General features: G+C 41.8%; 3 protein-coding genes across 3 annotated transcripts; 1 reads left to right on the top strand and 2 right to left on the bottom strand.

The window, feature by feature from the left end:
• Positions 1 to 874: 874 nt before the first annotated feature.
• Positions 875 to 2934, bottom strand: LOC117770812 (zinc finger protein 3 homolog). The gene is made up of 3 exons (XM_034600559.1): positions 2706 to 2934; positions 1666 to 2253; positions 875 to 1348 (listed from the first exon to the last, which is right to left on the bottom strand). Exons 1-3 carry the CDS (start codon positions 2902 to 2904, stop codon positions 1302 to 1304), a joined length of 834 nt encoding a protein of 277 aa, XP_034456450.1. The 5' UTR covers positions 2905 to 2934; the 3' UTR covers positions 875 to 1301.
• A 376-nt stretch (positions 2935 to 3310) lies between these two features.
• Positions 3311 to 4719, bottom strand: LOC117770814 (zinc finger protein 2-like). The gene is made up of 5 exons (XM_034600561.1): positions 4407 to 4719; positions 3715 to 4151; positions 3609 to 3630; positions 3524 to 3570; positions 3311 to 3460 (listed from the first exon to the last, which is right to left on the bottom strand). The coding sequence occupies exons 1-4, from the start codon at positions 4648 to 4650 to the stop codon at positions 3542 to 3544; spliced, it is 732 nt and encodes a 243-aa protein (XP_034456452.1). The 5' UTR covers positions 4651 to 4719; the 3' UTR covers positions 3311 to 3460; positions 3524 to 3541.
• Positions 4720 to 5169: 450 nt separating this feature from the next.
• Positions 5170 to 17395, top strand: si:ch211-264f5.6 (carcinoembryonic antigen-related cell adhesion molecule 2). The gene is made up of 10 exons (XM_034600541.1): positions 5170 to 5322; positions 5626 to 5955; positions 9409 to 9572; positions 9718 to 9844; positions 10993 to 11271; positions 12654 to 12932; positions 13435 to 13689; positions 13798 to 13915; positions 16398 to 16435; positions 17056 to 17395. The coding sequence occupies exons 1-9, from the start codon at positions 5274 to 5276 to the stop codon at positions 16414 to 16416; spliced, it is 1620 nt and encodes a 539-aa protein (XP_034456432.1). The 5' UTR covers positions 5170 to 5273; the 3' UTR covers positions 16417 to 16435; positions 17056 to 17395.
• The last annotated feature ends 228 nt before the right edge of the window (positions 17396 to 17623 follow it).

Here is a 17623-nt window from a genome sequence, read left to right as displayed (position 1 = left end):
GAAGATCCAGAACATGTCCAGAGACACTGACTCAGACATTTGTTCTAACATACAAAACCTGCAGAACATGTGAGGAACATCAATAATCAATCACATTTTATTTGTCTCATTCACAAATTCCAGTTTGTATCATAGATGTTAACAAGGAGCAACTTCCTCTGTTCTTAACTCAACAAGAGTAAAACTACCAGAGAAACTTTATGAACAGTGAATAAAGCTCAGAGTCACATGTGAGGATCCTCTCCCAGGACACAAGTACAATAGAGGCTGATGGAACTGAACACATCAACAAATAACTGAGAACATCAAAACGTGTCAGAAACATGTCAGGACTTCAAATCAGGACTGAAAACTGTTTCAGTCTCTGGTGTGTCCATGAGTTCTTGAAGAGTTTTTATTGTCTGAATAAATTTCAGGTGGGCAGCAGAAACTGATGGATGCCCAAATGTCTTTAGGACTTTTCTGTACGTCTCTCACCCTGTCAAAATATTTAGTTTTCTGACGGTCTGGAAAGTGAATTGATCAGACCCTTTTTCATGATGTGATGCGTTCACAGCTGAGCCGAACGTGAGATTTGAGAGTTTTCAGATTCACATAGAACACATTCACATTTAACATAAAAATCTTCAGTAGAAATTTTCTCAGTGTAAATAAACGCTCATTGTCAGTAAATGTCTCGTCACGGAGTGAAAGTTTTTTAAATTAAGTTTTTTGTACAGCACCTTTCATACAAAAAAAAAGCAGCTCGAAGTGCTTTAAATACAATATAGATGATAAATATAAAACCATGTAACTCAAAATGAGAATAGATTTTAAGAAACATAAGAACATGTAAAATGACATTCAAAAAAATATAGGAGCACAGGAGTGTAAGATCTAGTTAAAGTCTGAAGTAAAGAGAAATATCTTACGTTTTCTTTTAAAGACGTTTACTGAACAAACTTCTCTGATATCGAGTCTGTTCCACAACTTTAAAAAGCTGCATCAGAGATTTTCTTTGGGAACCTCTGCTAGACTTGCTGCAGATGTTCTCAGTGTTCTAGAGGGAACATAGTTCACTAGAGGCAGCTGTGGTTCTGTTAAAGTTAAAATCATAAATGTGACTCAGAGAAAATAAAAAATCTTTATTGATCACAGGCTTTAATAAACAAACACTGATGATTATGTTTTAATGTTTAATTATTTCAGTTATAAAAATAAGAATGTGTCTCTTGGTCCACGTTAATAAATATGAAAACTTTTGATTTATTTACATGTCAAACGTCGTCCAAACTGATTAAAGAAGAGAAACGTTGAGATGTTCAGTTTTCAGTCTCCTCCAAGTTTGAATAAGGGCTTCTATTTTGAAAAGCATTCAACACAGTACACTGTAAATAAAGGTTCTTACAGTAACTGATGTAATAAATATATGAATCATTGGATCACTGTGATGATCTGAAATAATACTTACGATATAGGGTTATAACAAACAGATCCGGAGTGAAAATAAAACGTCGGAGGAGACTGAAAGAAAATCTTAGTCTTTTCCTGAAAAACATATATTATCTTTTCATTTATCGACTGAAACGTTTTCTTGATGTTTCTCTCAAAACATTTTTTGAAACTTTTCATGTGACATGATGAAAAAGTTTGTCACAGTCGAGACGCCTCAGCTCTGCTGCGTCTTCGCTCCAGCGTGTGTGCGAATGTGTCGCTTGTAGTTGGAGTTGTCGCTGAACCTGCGGCCGCACTCGTCGCAGCAGTACGGCTTCTCGCCCGTGTGGATCCTCAGGTGCTTCTGATAACCGTCGAACCGCGTTAGCCTCTTCCCGCAAATGTCACACGTGTAGGACTTGTCCACTTTGCTCTCGACTTTCCGGTGCACCTGCACGTGTTTGGCCCAGTGGCCGCGCTGAGCGAACGCACGGCCACAAATGGTGCAGATGTACGAGTCCACGACCTCGGACAGCGGAGCATCCAGGTCCGGCTGAGCCGAGCTCAGATCTTCGTCCTCTACTGACGTCCCTGGCTGAGGGTCCTCCTCCTCCTCCTCCTCCTCCTCCTCCTGTCTCTGGAACATTGACGGAGTCGTGTGGTTGTTGACCTCCTCCTCGGTTCCGTCGCTCTGGAACAGCTTCACGTCATTCTGCTGCATCGTCTGCTGCGTCTCCTCCTGCTGAGTGGACCACGACTCCTCGTCCTCCTCTTTGATCTGAGGAGACTTCATCTCGTTCAGGTCGACACTGAACCTCCAATCCTGCTGCTCACAAAGAGCTGAGGAGGAGGAGGAGGAGGAGGAGGAGAAGAAGAAGAAGAAGAAGAAGGAGAAGAAGAAGAAGAAGAAGAAGAGGAGGAAGAGGAAGAAGAAGAGGAGGAAGAGGAATAAGAAGAAGAAGAAGAAAGAGGAGGAAGAGAAGAAGAAGAAAGAGGAGGAAGAAGAAGAAGAAGAAAGAGGAGGAAGAGTAGAAGAAGATGAAGAAGAAGAAAGAGTAGAAGAAATAAGAGGAGGAGGAAGAAGAAGAAGAAAGAAGAAGAAGAAGAAGAAGAAGAAGAAGAAGAAGAAATGGATTTAGAGTCAGTTTTCAACATGAAACTATTAGAAACAACCGTCATTGATGTTCCACACGTTAAAATGCGTCCCGGAGTGTGAGCACCGGGAAACGGAGACTCCGGGAGCCGGTGCTCACACTCCGGTCAGGACCGACAGAACGGACACATCCACTCACCTCCGCCGCTGAGCTGCACCGAGACCCGGGGCTTCCTGCTCAGATCCAGCAGCCTCCTCTGGCGGTCGATCTCCAGCTTGGAGCGGGAGATTTCCTCCTCGTACTCGGCGATGGTTCTCCCGAACACTCCGAAGATTTCCTCCGCGGCCGCGCTGAGTCGCTGCGTGATGAGCAGCTGCAACATCTGGATCTTCGACATGTTTACCTCTCACACTTCCGGGTTCATGTCCCTGCGCATGCTCAGTGTGCAGCTGGGATACGTCACTGCCTCCTGCTGGAGGAGCAGAGCTACTACATCATCACGTCTTTGACTTTTTTATTTAAGAAAAGATTTTTTTACTATGATATATATTGATATAATAATATGTTAAGTTACATAAAATGAAAGATGAGCTGTTTTATGTGTATGTGTCATTGATGATAAATGTTAAACTGCATCAGTGACTTTTATTCAGTGTTTTCATACTTTTCTTTATTGTTAAATGATGAATGGTGAAGTTCTCTGAACTTTGAAGTAAAAGTATTTAAAACTGCAGTAACTGATTTTATCTTTGTTTTTAAACATGACACAATGTTCACTCTCAAATGTTATTTTTTAAATTATTTTTGTGCATTTTAAATCGTATTCCCTTTCTCCATGTTTGATATTGTCAGCTCCTCCATGTTCAGAGTTATGACACGTGTCGCATGTCACGGTTCATGTAGGGCTGAGGCCTCTCCTCTGACACGGGTGTTTCTGGAAGCAGGACAGCTGACTGAAGCGTCGGCCGCAGACGGAGCACCAGTACGGCCGCTCTCCGGTATGCGTCCGCAGGTGCACCGTCAGGTTTCCCTTCTCAACAAAACTGCGGCCGCAGTACGAGCAGCTGAACGGCTTCTCGCCCGTGTGGCTGCGGATGTGCCGCACTAGTGTCGCCCTCCTGCCAAAGCTCTTTCCGCAGACGGTGCAACCGAACGGCCTCTCGCCAGAGTGGATCCTCATGTGCGTCCTGAGGTTCCCACGCTGCGTGAAGCTCTGTCCGCAGACATTGCAGTGGAATGACGTGTCTCTGAGGCCCCGCAGGTGGGGCTTCAGGTTCTCTGGGCGCTCCAGATGTTTCCCACACACGCCGCAGTCTCTAGGGTGCGCCACAGTGTGCGTGCCCACGTAACCCCTATTCTCAAACGACTCCCCGCAAACTTTACAGCTGAACAGAGGTGGGAGTGACGCTTCGTCCTGCTGCTGTGGTGACCTTTGACCTGTTGACTCCTCTGGTCTCCAGTACTCTTTGCTGTCCTCTGTGTCAGAGTCAGAGGCTCCGTCACCACCTTCTCCGCCTTCAGCTTCACATTTAATGAGAGGGCCCGAGGTTTCGGGGCCCCCCTCCTCAGCACCATCGGTCTGAACCAGCTGTTCCAGCTGCTCGTCAGGACACGCTTTGATCCATGAGGGGGCGCACTGAGGGTCTAAGGAGCAGAAGAATCAATCAATCAAACTGATTCATCATGGAACCAGGAAGTGACGTCAGCAGGTTTCTGACAGTGAGACTTCTCAGCTGTTCACATTCAGTGGACGTGCGATCAGTGATCAGCTGATAATCAGCTGAAGGAAGTCAATGGTCAGTTACCATGGCAGCCGCATCAGCTAATCTAAATTAGCAGGAAAGATAACAATAATAATAATAATAACCGTCGGTTCTTTGACCCGGGTTAAGTCCTGACCTGCTGCCCAGATCCATGCGCCCTCCTCGGACTTCAGTCCGTCCAGCTGCTGCTGCTGGCGGTCGATCTGCTCCCGGTACCGGGCCACGGTTCTACCGAACACCGCCAGGATGTCTTCGACCACCGCCGTGAGCCGCTGGTTCACGAATATCCGCAGAGTCTCCATCTCCGACAGCTCCGCGGCTCCGGGATCCCGGGGCGGGGAGCCGCGGGTCGGCGTGAAGGTGATCTGGTCCCCGGACATGTTTCCATCCAGAGTGTAAACAAGTCCCACAGTGAAAGAGACCGACAGGAAACAGTGTCCGCTCTTCAAAGGTTCCGCCAGAAGTGATTTTAATCAAACAGTTGATTTAAAGTCAAAAAGTTCAGTTAAGTTGATTAAATGAGGAAAGGTTACATTTTTACTAATTTAATAAGGTGAGTGAAACCACTAGCCGAGGTGTCCACATGGTGGCAACAGCGTCTCAGTTTTAATCTTAAAGAGAATCTACAGAAGAAAAACATTAGACCCATATAACAATATAATATCGTCTATAACAATGTGATGTCAAATATTAATCTAATGTCTTATGTTAATGTTATTTATCATTTTAATCATTCAGTTTTAATTTGTTTCTGAAGACGTCCACAAACACACACAAATACACACACACACACACACACACACACACACACACAAACCAAATGTAATGTTTAACTGTATGTAAACTAAAGTCAGTGTGCTACTGGGTGTGTGTATAATGAAGTGTTTGTGTGTGTGCGTGTGTGTGTTACTGGGTGTGTGTGTTACTGGGTGTGTCCTGGTGAATCAGGTTCTCCCTTCTCGTCTTTTCTTCTCTGTCTCTGTTGGAACATTGACTCGTTCACATGGATCCTTTCAGCTTCAAAACGTTTCTTCTCTTTGTCTGTTTGATCGGTGAGAACATTATTAATATTATTTTATTGATGCTTTGTTAGTATTTTCAATGTGTTTTCATTAAAAGTGTGTTGCTGAAACAAAGCAAAACATGTTGGGTTCATGTTGATTAGATGTTTAATAATTTTATATTTGATAGTTTCATTTATGATACTTTGTTTTCCCATTGTTCTCTGGGGTTGTGTGGGGCTGTGTGTCTGACTCTGTGTGTCTGTATGTGTGTCTGTCTGTAACTGTGTGTCTCTGTGGTCTGTGTGTGTGTCTGTCTGTAACTGTGTGTCTCTGTGGTCTGTGTGTGTGCAGGCTGCGGCTCGGCTCAGGACATCCTCCCGGAAGGCCCGGTGGATGCGGTGCTGTCTCGGGACATCGTCCTGACAACGCTGCTCACCAAACCAGATTATACTGCTATCTTCTGGAGCTTTAATGATGGAATCGAGGTGACAAATGTGGCCACCATGTCGGCCGCGGGGCTGAAGTTGAAGCCGGCTTACGAAGGGCGTGTGACCCTTAATGCGACCAACGGCTTCCTTACCCTGAAGTCTCTGACGTCAAAGGACAGCGGAGAATATACCATCAATATTTTGTTCACTGACGGAAACACGAGAACAGCCGAGATCGAACTGCGAGTCCTGAGTGAGTCAACCAACCCTAACCCTACTCTTAAATGTAAACTGCTTCTTAAATTACATCTATGATAAAGAGTAAAAATGCGTCAAGCTTTCAGCTATTGACATCACAATGAAACTTGTGAGCTACACCTGAGAGTAGAAAACCCTCTGTCACGTCAGAGTCAGTCAGAAAATCCAGTCTCGAGGGAACAAATGGACGAGTTTCTCAGCTTCCTTCTGAGACAGGATGTTCCTAATGTTCATAATACTGTGCAGGTGGAAGAAGGCTGTCCTAGAGACTTGTTTTATATGTGGGTCACATGTCCTGGTCCTAACTCAAGGTTCCTCACAGTGGAGCTGGGGCCAAGCTAACACCAAGGGGACTATCTGGTCACACAGTGTTTCTCTCAGATGTTTAGGGACAATTACAATGAGCTCAGTCTGAATTTAGAGGGAAGAAGTTGTGGGTCGTCCAGACCTTGATGTTCTTGAGACGTTCCTGAAGTTGGACTAAGCGATTAGATTGATCAGGCTTCATATATGTACAGCTGGGTGTCGTCTGCGTAACAGTGGAAGTGTACGAGGTGCTTTCTGATGATGTTGCCTAAAGGGAGCAGATATAAGCTGAAGAGCATCGGTCCAAGGACAGAACCCTGTGGAACTCCATGACTAACTTGTGTGTGCATGGAGGAGTCAGTGTTAACATGAACAAACTGAAATCTGTGATAAATATGATTTAAACCAGTCTAATGTTCCTTTGATCCCGACATGTTGCTCCAGTCTGTGTAACAGGATCTTATGATCTGTGGGGTCAGATGCTGCACTAAGATCCAACAGGACCAGTAAGAGACAAGTCCATTATCTGAGGACATGAAAAGGTCGTTAGTAACTGTTAACAGCTGTTTCTGTGATGATTCTAAATCCTGACTGAAGGTTTTCCAACAAACCATTACTATCTAAGTCATCACACAGCTGGTTAGCAACAGCTTCTTCTAGGGTTTTGGAAATGAAGGTTTGATTTGGGTCTAATCAGCTACAACCTCTGGATCAAGAGTGGGTAGCCGGTTAACAAAGACATATTCATCTGATTTAATATGGAACTGTCAATTAGGGGGAAAACTTTCTTAAAAAGTCCAGTTGGGACAGAGTCTAATTGTCAAGTTGTTGGTTTAGAGGATGAAACTAGTGACGTCAGTAACGATACGTAGTTACGCACTGTGCAGCCACAGCCAGTTATTCTGTGATTGTAATTGAAAATGGGTGTTTTAGATTTACAGTGTGTGTATGATAAGTATTGACCATTGTCAATACTTATGATATTGTGGTTAGATACTAAAAGAAAATAAGTAGAAAACCATAAAGAACAATAACAACTAAAGAAAATACATTAATGTATAAAATCTAAAATGTAGTGTTGAGCTTCCCTGCATCAGCCACAGCGAACAGGAAACAGCTGCAGTCTGCGGTACTGTGAGATAACCACAGATTGTAAGTACCATGGTGATTTACCCCAACAATAAGGGAACAAGCTTCATGGATAGAAAACTCTGAATTAAACCTGAAGTTGAATTAAACCTGAAGTTGAATTAAACCTGAAGTTGAATTAAACCTGAAGTTGAATTAAACCTGAAGTTGAATTAAACCTGAAGTTAACCTGATAACCACAAATCCTGCTCCGTATTTCAGTGCTCTGCAGCATCACTGTGATAAAAACAACAAATAAACTGTGATACTGTAAAAAAAAGAAACTGTAACAGTGACCCTATAAGGGTGTGGCTCCTCACTGTAATGCACTGTGTGCACATATATATGTGTGTGAGTGTGTTAATCGTGCCAAATATGTGCAGAATGCGTTGACTGAGCTCAGAGGCAAGATTTTACATGTTACTGCACACAGAGTTCCGCTCACACAGCTCCCCCCCCCCCCACACACACACACACCTTGCCCTAATTCTTCTGTGGTTAGTCCTCATGTTTGTTCAAGTCGACAGTCGTGGCCACGGGCTCCATGTTTCCTTGTTCGTCTCTGTGACGCCTCAAGGACGTTTGGTCACATTCATACTGACAAGAACTGATCAGATTCAGGAGGTCAAAGGTCACAGATCTAATGTGCTGATTGATTTGATATGAGGACACAATGACATGTTAGAAGGTCAAAGGTCATCATAAGGTGCGGCTACTGTCCGTTATTTAACGTGTGAACACAGGAGGAATCAATCAGTCAATCAAATTGTATTAGTATAGCCCATATTCACAAAAACTGAATTTGTCTCATAGATCTTAACAAGGTGCGACATCCTTTGTTCTTAACTCTCAACAAGAGTAAAACGAGAAAACCTCAGAGAGAGTCACATGTGAGGATCCCCCTTAAAATACGAGGTTAGGGTTAGTTTACTACATTGGTTAGAATAAACAATTTGTAACATAGTGGAAAGTAAATGCATTGAGGAGTTTTTGTCAGTAATGCTGTTTCTGAGTAGACATATTGTATATCAAGCAGTCTTGCCACCATAATCCACAATTCATCGTCATGATCCACTGACACTGTCGGGGTTTCCACCGTCGTGATCAACAATCAGCTGACCCCATGAGCAGGAGAGCTCAGTGTGACAGTGGTGGAGGAAAACAGATGCTCAGCAGTTTCACTGTGTTCAGACATCATGTTTCTGATGAAACTGTGATGAAGAGGAAACACTTTTCTGTCAGAACTGGTTACCACTCCTTCACCTTGCCACTTACAAACCGGACGGGGCTGCAGCGAGACGCAGAACGAGTCCAGCAGGTCTCCGTCTTTTCCTCTGTCTTCACTCGCTCCTTTCAGCTGATCTCACAGATTCAGCTTAACGCCGTCATCTCTCAATTCACTGCTCAGGTTACAACAAGTTCTTACCAACGACATCAAACTCACTGTTTTAATGTTGATGGAAAAATCCTGAATCATTCACACGTGAAACTACCAGTTTAGTTTAAAAAAGTGAAAATAAATAAAAGATTAATAACTAAATATGTTGACACATTTATGGTTTTGGTAAATGGTTTTGTATTTATATAGCGCTTTTCTAGTCTTGATGACCACTCAAAGCTCTTTACAGTACAGTTTTTTTACATTCACCCATTCACACACACATTCATACAGTGCATCTATTAGCAGCACTTTGTTGTTCTATGAGGGGCAATTCGGGGTTCAGCATCTTGCCCAAGGACACTTCGGCATGCAGATGGGGAAGACTGGGGATCGAACTGCCGACCTTCAGGTCGGCGGACGACCGCTCTACCCCTCAGCCACAGCCGCCCACTATATTTATATATAAACAGATGTTTTCTGTTGCCGTCCTGACAACTCGTAAGGTCTTCATTCAGACAGAGATCAACAGAGAGATGCTCAGAGACCAGACGTTCTAACAAAAACTCAAACTGTCCTCACAACCTGTTAGTTAATTAATCTGTTAGTAAATTAACCTGTGGTCTGTATCTGCAGAGCCGGTGTCTGGCGTCATCATTAAGTCAAACATGCCAGAGGCCGTGGAGCACAACAGCACCGTCATCCTCACGTGCTCGGCTCAGGGCTCCTTCCTCAACTTTATCTGGACCAATGGCTCCACCCTCATCGTCGCTGATGGAAAACGACTCACGGTTAAAGACGTCAGTTACTTTTTAACATCTCATTTTTTATTCATTGTAAAAACTGGACTTGTTTAATGTTAGTTTAACTTTACAGTAACATGGATGAGTAACATCATAGACGTTTGTGGTGACTGATGCTCTCTTTACATTGATGATGTCACAGGAGGAGATGACCAGCACACTGACCATCGCAGGTGTTCTCAGGTCGGATCTGATTGGTCCAATCTTCTGCACCGCTGCTAACAATCTGGAGAAAGAGAAAAGCCCTGCCTTCAACCTCACAGTCCACTGTGAGTACAGCACTGCTGCACCATGACTCCTCCCACACAGGAAGTGACATATCAGCCTGTATCTGCTTAGCATTAGCAGCGTTAGCCACCATAACTCAGCAAACAAAATTCACCTACATATAACCACACACCTGTTTGATTCATTCCTTACTTTAATGGTGAGGTCAGGAGACAATGTGATGTCATTTGATTGACTAGTGATCTCTGGGATTGATCATTTATTTTATTTCAGTAAACTTCTGATGGACATGGTTGTCATAGCAACTTAGAGGCCAATCAGAGCTGATCTTCATCTGTATTATGTGACCTTTTCTTTTTTATGTGGTGCTGGGTTTTTGAAATTTTTTTTACATTTCATTTAGCTGACGCTTTTATCCAAAGCGACTTACAATAAGTGCATCAACCTTGAGGTACAAACCCAGAACAAGAATCAAGAAAGTACAATTTCTTGAAGAAAGCCAAACTACAAAGTGCTATAAGTAAGTGCCATTTCATGTGATGCTGTGGTCATGTGATGCTGTGGGCGTGGCGTTATCAGGAGAGTTTTTTAAAGTGACAGGAGCTAAAACCAATTTTCTGAGACAGAGGCTGAAAAGATGAGCTGCATTGATGCACAATCTGAGGAAAGTGTTTTCTGAACATTAGAGCATGAAAACATTTTACAGTAACAACACTAATTAAAATGATCAACATGAATATGAGTGTGTCGCTGTGACTCGTTCACACCTCACCAGGTCATGGTTGTGGTTTGTGTGGTAGTTGTTGACCTGGTTCAGCCTCTGGGTCACGTTTCTGAAGCCCTCAGGTGAGAGTAATGAGCTCCGTCTTGTTTCCAGGTGACTCGTGGTGTTAAGATGGTGGCGTGTGTTTACGGGATACTCCACCTCCACTAAAACCACAGTGTGTAAACAGCAGCTCTTTCCTCATGACTAAGCTCAGAGTGAAACCACACGACTGCTGCTTCACCTGTTACTGATTAATCTGCTTCAACAATCAACTCACTGTATTGAGGATGAATATAACGGTTTCAATCATGAGTAACATATATAAAACAATCGTCTTTATATACAGTCAGTGATGTTAATTATACAGTTTCATATACACATACACATACTTATGGAATTTCTGTATATGTTGTTTGTCCACAGATGGTCCAGACAATGTGATTATCTCTCCTGCCTCGACGCCTCAGTTCATCAGGGCGGGCTCTAACTTCAGTCTAGCGTGCTCCGCCCTCTCGTCTCCGCCCGCCACCTTCAGCTGGTTCCAGAACCAAAAGGCGATGGAGGTGTTGGGACCCGTTCTCTCTCTCGGGGCGATCGAAAAGCTGGGCTCAGTGACGAAGGTGGAGGACTTCACCTGCAGGGCGCAAAACGCCAAGACCCTGCGCAACGTCCCGTCTCCCGCTGTGTCCTTTGCTGTGATGGGTGAGTGACGCCTGCCACTGAGCTTTCTGGGAAATACTCAGAACAGACGGCATGTTTTAAAAGGGTCCGATTATTACCATCAGAAAATTATCACTATGACAGAAAGTTAAAGTTAAAGTTTCACTTTGAAATACTGAAGTTTTCACACCCATTCATATCATTCATCATATAAATAATTTATATATATCCATATATGTATGTATTATTTGAATATAATTATTAACAGATTAATAGTTAATAGGTTTTAATATATTTATCAATAGATAAATAGTTTATAATGTGAATATAATTATAAACAGAACAACTGTTTACATGTATAAATACAATCATAAATAAATAGTTTACATTTATATCTTAGATCTTAGATTCAACTTTATTGTCATTGCACAGAGTACAAATACTTAGACAACGAAATGCAGTTTAGCATCTAACCAGAAGTGCAAAAAAAAGCAGAAAAAGTGCAGAGTATGTGCATATGAAAAGTGGAATATGTAAATGAATAAGATATGTACAGTAAGAAATAGATATGGAATATGAACAGTATAGATATATATATATACATATATATATGTATATATATACATATATATATATAATTAACAAACAGATAAATAAGTTAACTGACTCTGACTGTGTTTGATATGTTAAAACCACTTCAGACGTTTACAACTGAAACTGAAACTGACTGAAACCTGGTTCCTCCCCTGAGGCACGACACTGTTTAGTTTCTGTGTTAACTCGTAATAGAGAGGAGGGGAGGAGTTCGTATGAAACAGAAAATCAGGTGAAGGGTATTTTTTTTGTACTTCTTTTGCATTTCCTTGAAGATTTTCAAATGTTTCATGTCTCTAGAATCTGTACAACCTCAGCTAAAAGGTTCTGTAGGTTACTAAACCAAAATAAATGATAAAAGTGCTGAAACTGTGTTAGAAATTATATATATATATATATATATTAAATCTGACATGTTTTTTCACCAAAAGCACATAAAACACATTGATCCTGAAGATTATAAATGTACAAACATGAATGAAATATTTCTTAACTCTACATGAGTTATTTTAACTAAACCCCTAACCCTAACAATTTTTAGTTTTTGAGATATGAAGATTTTTCTCTGCTCCTCTCCCGACACTCTGATGCCACAGTGTGTTATCAACACGTTTTTCACTTCACGAAACTTCATGACGAGCGTAGAACATGATGAGGTAGAAAACAGAGGCCCTGACTATCTGCTGTAAAATAATGAACATTCTAAATATTATAGTTTTTATTTGAGATTGAAACAACAATGTCCCGTTTGGGGCTACCACCAGGGAGGGCTGTTTTCAGGCTGTTTTCAGACGTCTTAATTCAGTTTTATTTTCCTGCTCTGTTCTCAGATGCCATCTCTGGCACTAAAATCACCGGTCCGACCGTGACGCTCATCGCTGGCAACAGCACAGCCAACCTGAGCTGCCAGGCGATGGCCGGCACCGTGAAGACCACGACCTGGCTGAAAGACGGCAAACCCCTGTCCACCAGCTCCCACCTGGTATTCGCAGCTAACATGAGGTCCGTGATTATCAACCCGCTGCAGAAAGGGGACCGCGGACAGTACACGTGTCAGCTCTCCAACCCCGTCAACACCGACCAAGCCTCGTTCAAGATGGAGGTCAACTGTGAGTACAGAGGCATCAATGCTGCTGGTTTGCAGCTCAGTGATTCAGGAGATTGTCGGGCCGACTCGTTCACAACAACAGGAACATGTGGGGAACATTGGGGCGAGGGGCGGGAAGATTTGTGTTCTTCCAGTTTCCCGCCTGTCACGTGTTAGAAACCTCATCAACACGTGTACATGTTAATGTCTGAAAATAGACTAACAGACCTGCGATCAGATCAGATCAGTTGCCTATCAAGAGAAAAACTTTTCTTACAGCTGCAGATTTATCAACAACAATAAAAATATAAAACTCTGCAGTGGAACCTGAAGATGCTGTTAAAATTAGATTAAATTTGTGATTAATCAAATTTAATTTATGAACTAATCTTACTCTTTTCTTCTGCTTGCTGCCTTTATGCTAAGCTAGGCTAACAACATCCTGACAAACACACTAATTCACAGTGATGTTATATTATCAAAGCCATACAACATATAATTTTTATAATTCGCTCTGTGTCCAGTTGGTCCTGAAACAGCGATGGTGGAAGGCAAAGAGGCTGTGGAGGTGAACGAACCCATCACACTCACTTGCTCTGCAGAGTCCTACCCAACCGCCAACTTCACCTGGAAGTTTAATGGCACAGTGACCGACGTGAAGACTGACAAGTACATCATCATGGAGGCCAAGTACAAGAACACTGGAACGTACACGTGTGAGGCACACAACACTGTCACCGGGAAGACCGTCACAGGTAGCCACAAGCTGTCCGTCAAAGGTGAGAGGTCTTTGGGAACGCAGCCGCAGCGAAATGTCTTTATTTTAGATTTAACAAAAAAGAACCACTCATCTCGTATCTAATTCTGTGTCTGTATCGTTATCGTAGAGGAGGGAGCGTTGGATGAAGGTCTCTCAGACGGCGCCATCGCTGGAATCATAATTGCCGTCCTTGTCGCTCTTGCTGCCGCCATTGGATTGATCATATACTGTCGACAGAAAGTTCCGTAAGTAATCTGATACTCTGATACTCTCAAACTCTGAGACATGATCCAATGAGATGTTGACTGTCACTTTTCTTTTCAGATTTTATTTAGTTTTATGAAATAAGAAATCATTTCTGTCACTGTGACGTCAGACTCATTGTTAGAGCTCAGACCATGTGTCCGTTTACTTTTGGCCGAGAAGATAAAGTAGGTCTTTGCGTGTTTTTATTCGTCTGAACAATGATTCCCATTTTTCTTTACTTTGCTGTGTATGAGTTTCTGAGCCACTTCATGAACTTCTTTCTTTCCTTGCACTTGGTAATCTGTGTTAAGCTAATGTACACACACACACAGTAATTCCTGGATTTTGATTGGCTGTTGTGTCTCTGTGGTTCAGGTCATATCTTTGTGTGTCAGTGTAGGAATGTGAACATGCGAGTAAGGGGTTAATGTTTTAAAGAGAGTAAAATGGGTTTGAAGTCAGAGTTTAAACGTTAAACTTTTTGTGTGAAACGTATTTCTTGTCATTCTCATTCAGATGTTAACATTAGTCTCCATTTAAGAGAGTGTGTTGTTTTATATAAAACATTGTGTAAGGTGTCAGAGGGTCTCCCTCGGCCCCGGGGCCTCAGACAGACTCGTCTGTTGTTGTTTTTTTTCACACTATCGTCTTGTCTGTTGGACGTGTCAACACAATGACAGGACATCTTTATAGACGATTTGCAAACTCATCGTCACAGGTCAGGGTTAGGGTTAGGTTTTCCAGCCTCTAAATCAGAGACTTGTGTAAACTGGTCTCGTTTTAGTTTGAAAACTCTGGGTTTGTGTTTGAGTCTGAACAGAAACTGAGACTTTAGTAAACGATGACGCAGACGTTCTCTTCCTGATTGGTTCTCATCAGTCACATGACTCGACTAGCAGCGGTGAACACAAAGCGTCGCTAACACTTCCTGTCAGTAACAGTTCCACCTCGTCGTCGCTCAGAGAAAAGAAATCCCTGCTCCGACTCTTCACTGTTCCTTCTTCAGAGGAGTTTCTGTTACTAAGCAACCAACTGCAGAGGAGACATCTACTTCCTGTTTACATCACATGACCAGTGTGTTTTCACATGTGTTCAGGTGGATATTTAGTTTCCTGATCAAATCAGGAACAAACATGAACTCCAAACAGAATCTGAATTTTTTTTTTTTAAATGATCTCACCCCACGACAATGTTCTCCTGAACTGGTTTAACTTAGGTACAATAAAGCACACACACACACACACACACACACACACACACACACACACTCCCTCCCCCCCCCAGTCGTTCATGGCCTTCAGTCTCCGGTATTTAAAAACAGCCTGACTACATTCCTTCATATGACCTTAAGGTGTTTGTGTGTATGTGTGTGTGTGTGTATATATGTGTGTGTGTATGTGTGTGTGTGTGAGTGTTTGTGTGTGTGTGTGTGTGTGTTGGTGGGTTGGCTGTTAAAAGTCTCACTTTTAATTCACTGTCATTTACTGACTTAGTCTGTGGTTGTTTTGTACTTGGATGAATGGACTCTTATTTCAAAATAACTGTTGAATGCTGGGAAATGTTTGAGTCAGTGATGTCATTGGTGTTTGATTGTTTCATGCGAAACTGATCAATCATCAACATCCTGCTCTCCGTGCAGCAGTCGTTAGTAGAAAAGTTCATTAACGTCCTCATCCTCAGATTTTACTATCATTAAATCTATAAATCAGCTGATCGTTGTTTTCATTCACAGTCCTTACGAAACGTTAAACCAAGATAACATGTTTACATGTATTTGGTAAAAACATAAACATACGTTGTAGATTAAAACCTCATCACTGTTGCCTTGGTTACGCCTGATGACGTTTTCCAGCCTCTGAATCAGTGTAAACACTGCTGGTCTTGTTTTATCTTGAAACTCTGACGTTGTGTCTTAATCTGGACAAACGGAAACTTCTTAGATGAGAACCTGAGCTTTGACACACTTTTTTTTTATAGATTTAGATTATATTAATTATTTATACATGTTGTTATAATACATTTTATAATATAAATAATACGTAAATGTTAATATACATTTAGATTGTATAAATGATGAATAAATGTTTTAATAATGGAGTTAAATTTGATAAATTTATATATAATGTTATCATAGATTTTAAAACAGTTAAATGTGTTCTTTGGCAGGAGTTTTTCTCATGAGGGCGCGGCCTGACTTTCAGAGAATTGCAGGAATGTCACTGTCGTGTCTGCACTCGTCTTCTTCAGCTCACGTTTCTGTCGCTCCACACTTCGCCTTCTTCTTCTTCTCATATTGTAACTGTGGTTTTCTCAGATTTAGAAGCAGAAATGGAATCTTTTCAACCCTGTGACAGATTGACGTCTTCACATGTTGTTCTGTATTAATCTGCTCACAGTTTGTTTCTGAAGATAATGTGTTGTCAGTTTATTCTTCTCTCTTTGATAACTTATCAGTCTCATGGTGCTGGCTTTATTTTTCAGGGTCGAGTCTCCGTATTAAAGACAGATGCAGGCTGAAGGTAAGACTCTCTCTCACACTGAATGTGTCTGTGTGGATCTAATATGATGATGATGATGATGATGAAGACTTAAAGTTAGGGACACTACAAACAGAAAACAATCGGCTACGGATAATTTATCGTATCATATAAATACCAGTTTGATCTAAAGACGTAACAATGTTTGTGTTTTATCACAAAATGAAGAAGTTTCGTTGTTGTACATTAATGAAACTTCATGATTGAATTGATCACACAGGTTTAAAATGAATGTATTGTTTCATGATTTAAAAAACAAACTCCCAGCAGTAATATGTTACATTTTGTATCATTATGGTACTTTGTTACTTTACATTACATGACTTTATGTTTCTTATATTTTCGTCATCTTCTTTTTGTTCTTCTACTTCTTCTGTGGTGTTTGGTGGTGAAGAGCCTTGTCTGGTACCAGGCAGCAGACAGGGCTGGTACAAGTGAAGGTTGTTAACATGGAGCAGACAGTGTCTAACCCTAACCCACTGAAATATATATTTAAAAATCTTGGAAAATGATTCATGAATAAAGTAGTTTGAAAGCCAATTCTCCTCCCTGCTCGTTTTCTTTTATATTTTCAGGTCAGTAACATTTTCTTCTTCTTTCAGATACTGCGACAGACATCTGATCATTTTGCTTCCCATGATCCACCTGTGCAGCTGGGAGGCGTATCCTCATGGAACCAGCCGGTTTCCTTTGAAGTTCCTGTCAAACCAGTTTTCCCATCACCCTCCCCCTCTCTTTGTTGCCGTTGGCAAGAGTGAAAACTTGACCTTTTAATTTGAATGTTTTGTTTAAACTCAGTTGATGATTCTGTGTTTGAATCTTCACTGTTTATCATCGTTTTTTTAACCGTTGTCTTCGTGACAAACATCAGTGGATCATCACCCCTCCCCCACCCTGGTTCAGCGCCTCCTTACACAGATGGAGACGTTTCCTTTGCAGTCCGGGAAACGTCGACACAATGAGTGTTTATCCTGAAACCTGAGAACACACACACACACACACACACACACACTCTGTGGTTTGATTTATCACTATCACTGATCTGGAGTTTTCTAACTCACCTGTTTGTTCTACACTGCACCTCTTTATAAACATCCCATGAAAAAACATTGTCATTGAATATATTCAGACTGTGGCGTCAATAATCACTAACGATAAACAACATATATT

Source organism: Hippoglossus hippoglossus, chromosome 11 (assembly GCF_009819705.1).
Source record: "Hippoglossus hippoglossus isolate fHipHip1 chromosome 11, fHipHip1.pri, whole genome shotgun sequence".
Classification (NCBI taxonomy): Eukaryota; Metazoa; Chordata; class Actinopteri; order Pleuronectiformes; family Pleuronectidae; genus Hippoglossus; species Hippoglossus hippoglossus.
Note: the sequence above shows the minus strand (reverse complement) of the source record. Positions and strands in the feature narration are given on the sequence as shown.

Coding starts and splice junctions, on each gene's coding strand:
- LOC117770812 (XM_034600559.1), bottom strand. CDS start 2,904: ATGTCGAAGATCCAGATGTTGCAGCTGCTCATCACGCAGCGACTCAGC. Junction 2,254..2,705: donor GGTGCAGCTCAGCGGCGGAG/GTGAGTGGATGT, acceptor CCTCCTCCTCAG/CTCTTTGTGAGCAGCAGGAT. Junction 1,349..1,665: donor TCGCACACACGCTGGAGCGA/AGACGCAGCAGA, acceptor TGTTGAATGCTT/TTCAAAATAGAAGCCCTTAT.
- si:ch211-264f5.6 (XM_034600541.1), top strand. CDS start 5,274: ATGGATCCTTTCAGCTTCAAAACGTTTCTTCTCTTTGTCTGTTTGATC. Junction 5,956..9,408: donor GATCGAACTGCGAGTCCTGA/GTGAGTCAACCA, acceptor CTGTATCTGCAG/AGCCGGTGTCTGGCGTCATC. Junction 12,933..13,434: donor GTTCAAGATGGAGGTCAACT/GTGAGTACAGAG, acceptor CTCTGTGTCCAG/TTGGTCCTGAAACAGCGATG.
- LOC117770814 (XM_034600561.1), bottom strand. CDS start 4,650: ATGTCCGGGGACCAGATCACCTTCACGCCGACCCGCGGCTCCCCGCCC. Junction 4,152..4,406: donor CGCATGGATCTGGGCAGCAG/GTCAGGACTTAA, acceptor TCTGCTCCTTAG/ACCCTCAGTGCGCCCCCTCA. Junction 3,571..3,608: donor CAGGAGGGCGACACTAGTGC/GGCACATCCGCA, acceptor AAGCCGTTCAGC/TGCTCGTACTGCGGCCGCAG.